The sequence below is a fragment of the Branchiostoma floridae genome, unplaced genomic scaffold, assembly GCF_000003815.2.
Source record: "Branchiostoma floridae strain S238N-H82 unplaced genomic scaffold, Bfl_VNyyK Sc7u5tJ_1439, whole genome shotgun sequence".
NCBI lineage: Eukaryota > Metazoa > Chordata > Leptocardii > Amphioxiformes > Branchiostomatidae > Branchiostoma > Branchiostoma floridae.
The window spans coordinates 1,187,074-1,190,382 of NW_023365716.1; the positions used below are offsets into that span (position 1 = coordinate 1,187,074).

Consider the following 3,309-nt stretch of genomic DNA (forward strand, 5'->3'; position numbering starts at 1 on the left):
GCCAGGACAGGGGGGCGAAAGGGAAGACACCGGAGGCGCGGAATCGAGGCGAAACGCGCGAGGGAGCGCAATTCAGGGAGAAGACGGAGCCATACAGCCGAGCCAGACACCCAGGCACACGAGCCAAGGCACACAGCCAGCCGCACACCAAGGCACACACCCAGCCACACACTCAGCAGAGCAGTAAGATGGTTACCTGGATGGTTTCCTCCCCTAACCGAACCTGGTAGCGCCGGCTGAACGTGTCTGGTCTCTGCACATGGGACGTCCTGACAGCGGGCACCAAACATGTCCTGAAACGGCAAGAAACAGCCAACGTTAGATCACATCTGGTTCAGTCATAGTACTGCTGAAACAGTACACAAATTGGGGCCGCAGAATAGTCACACTGGTCTCACGTAATTGTAGTGTTTTTCACCTGTGTGTGTTCTCGTGTGTGGCAAGTCAGATTTCCGAGCTGCAGAATAGTCACACTGATCACACTTGTGAGGTTTCTCTCCCTTGTGTGTTCTCATGTGTCGCGATAAGTCAGAATTTCTTTGTGGCCTGAAGTCACACACATTGTAGGGTTTCTTGCCAGTGTGTTTTGCTAGATGTTTGTCTAAAGAATCTTTCTGTGCAGCGGAAAAGTCACACTGGTCACAGTTTTTCACCTATGTGTGTAGATAAGTAAATCTTCTGAGCCGTCCTGTATCCACACTCCCCACATAGTTAGGGTTTCTCATCGGTGTGTTTTGCTAAATGTTTGTCCAACTGGCGTTTTTGTACTGCAGAATAGTCACACTGGTCACACTTGTAGGGTTTTTCTCCTGTGTGAGTTCTCATGTGTCGGGAAAAGTCCGTTTGATAAGCCGTCCTGTACCCACATTTATCACACATGAAGGGTTTCTCACCCGTGTGTTTTGTAAGATGTTGATCCAAGTGCCTTTTCTGTGCTGCAGAATAGTCACACTGGTCACACTTGTATGGTCTGTCTCCTGTGTGGGTCATCATATGTAGGTTTAAGTGTGACCTTCTAGCTGTCCTAAACCCACACTCGTTGCACACGAAGCGTTTATCACCAGTATGTTTCGCTTGATGGCGGTTTAACCCGCTTTTCCGTGCAGCAGCATAGTCGCAGTGGTCACATTTGTAGGGTTTCTCACCTGTGTGGGTTCTCATATGTTTGGCTAAGTTGGACGTGTTTGCAGTCATGAACCCGCACTCAGAACACATGTAGGGTTTCTCACCTGTATGGTTTGCTCGATGGTTGTTCAAATCATATTTCTGTGCTGCAGAATAGTCACACTGGTCACACTTGTAGGGTTTTTCTCCTGTGTGGGTTCTCATGTGTCTGGCTAAAGTCATGTTATAAGCTGTCCTGTACCCACACTCCCCACACACGAAGGGTTTATCTCCAGTGTGTTTTGCTCGGTGTTGCTTCAAAGCAGTTTTCCATGCTGCAGAATAGTCGCACTGGTCACATTTGTACGGTCTTTCCCCTGTGTGGATTCTCATATGGATGGATAAGGTAGCCTTATGGTTCCGGTTCGGAGTTTTTTTTACGAATCGTGGCCGATTTGACTGTCTCTGAAAAAAGCACTAGCGCTTCTCAAAACATCGTTTTTCGGACAATTCAATGTTTCCGATACAAAAGGGTGCCTTGTCGCTGACCGACAGACTCATTTGACATTTTCTGTAGAAGTGTTATTTTTGGTAAAAAACATCAAAAATATAAGCTTTTCACCCAAAAATTGCTAATTTAGGGCCATTCTTTACAGGCCGCTACACGGTAAAAATGAGTTTTCCTGGGATAATGACTAATATGGCAATGAAGGTCAAGACTTCTTCTGTATACTGAGTAAAAAGGAAAAAAAGTTATCCGATACGTTTTCCGTGAGCTCCGATGACGCTAAAACACCCAAAACGCATATAGAACGCACGATCTGGGTAATCAGGCGACGAAACGCTTTACCGCTATCGCGCGCACTAATACCAGGAAGTGTTCGCCGCACGATCAAATCTCCGACACCATAAATCCCTACGAACAACAAGCATTTGCAGAGGTATAAAAGATTATACATTGCTAAAGCGATAGCCGGAAAATCTAGAGCCAAAACTATAGAGACAACCCCTAATTTGCGTCTTATTTTTAGGGACTACTTCGATATCTGGTCACTTGAAATTCCGAACCGGAACCTTAATTTGCATATTCTGTCATAAAATTTCATTCCGGGCTTCCAAAAGATTCCATCTACCATATATCCAAATTTTACTTCACTGCGATGATGACTTTCCCGACAGGACACGCCCAAAGTCATGTACAAAATACAGTGCTTCAACGGCTTTTTCCTATGATACAAGCCTATGGTAGAACAAAGGCATTACGTCACAAAGGGGCAATAAAAATCCGAGTTGCTAGGACATTGCTTTACTCAAAACCTACAAAACAGATATAGAAATCTTCACGCGTCCGTGGCCAACAAAACCTGTGCCTTTCCCGTCGTTTCCGGGCCACGTATTCGTAAGAAACCTTCTAAATTCGAATATGAGGATTACGTCACGTCTGTGACGTCAGAGCAACCTGCTTGACAACCGTGTGGAATTGCGTTTTAGTTCGTCACACTTGATTGCAATGATGAAAATCGCAGATTTTGACATCAGATGATAGCCCAGGATTTGCGCTTTCAAAATCAAAGTCATCCGACATCGGATTTTGTGGAATTCGGCCGTGAATGTCCTCTTAAGAAACGTAATGCCAACCAAATGTATGAAATACTCGATTCTGCCACCATTCAAAACACAATATCGGTGAAATTGACGAAGAAGGAAGCGGGTCGCGATAAACCGGTCCCTAGGGAATTGTAGAGAACCTGTCAGAGTACTTTTTGATACCACCAAGGAGAAAAAAAGGGCAGGCGTCTGGCAGCAGGGAACTTAACATTAGATAACCCAGTTTCCTCTTAAATAGTACTTAATTCACCAAAATTTTGTGGAATATCCCGATTTAAGCAAAAGTTTGAAGACTCAAATTCAGTGATTGACTGACATCCAACAAGATCGTTTTGAAAGCGATAAAATGAAAAGTTTACAAGCGAGGAAGGCCTGAACTTGACATTGCATGCCGTGTCGGGGGGGGGGGGGGCGTAATGGGGGAGGGGGGCGCCAAGGGCCCGACATAGATGATATCGGGTTTGGACCGCAAACAAGCAAAATTATGGGATTTTTTCGCGTAATATTGTAGCTGTGAATAAATATATTAATATGCATTCCTTTGACGCCATCTGTGACGTCATTAATTAAAATTGTATGGGTTATTAAGGTTCCGGT

At 44.9% G+C, this 3,309-nt stretch overlaps 3 protein-coding genes across 3 annotated transcripts in view; all 3 read right to left on the reverse strand.

The window, feature by feature from the left end:
• LOC118407642 (zinc finger protein 782-like) overlaps positions 1 to 1,515 on the reverse strand; it is a 2,411-nt gene extending 896 nt beyond the window's left edge. The window contains exons 1-2 of the mRNA XM_035808152.1: positions 419 to 1,515; positions 197 to 293 (exon numbers count right to left, since the gene is read on the reverse strand). Of these exons, the coding sequence (XP_035664045.1) occupies positions 712 to 1,497 (786 nt within the window). The 5' untranslated portion in view covers positions 1,498 to 1,515 and the 3' untranslated portion in view covers positions 197 to 293; positions 419 to 711. The remainder of the gene's footprint in view (positions 1 to 196; positions 294 to 418) is intronic.
• Positions 1 to 3,309, reverse strand: part of LOC118407709 (zinc finger protein 501-like) — a 482,642-nt gene that overhangs the window by 180,260 nt on the left and 299,073 nt on the right. The gene's annotated exons all lie outside the window — the stretch shown is intronic.
• The window catches only part of LOC118407599 (gastrula zinc finger protein XlCGF57.1-like), a 21,808-nt gene that overhangs the window by 5,052 nt on the left and 13,447 nt on the right, over positions 1 to 3,309 (reverse strand). The gene's annotated exons all lie outside the window — the stretch shown is intronic.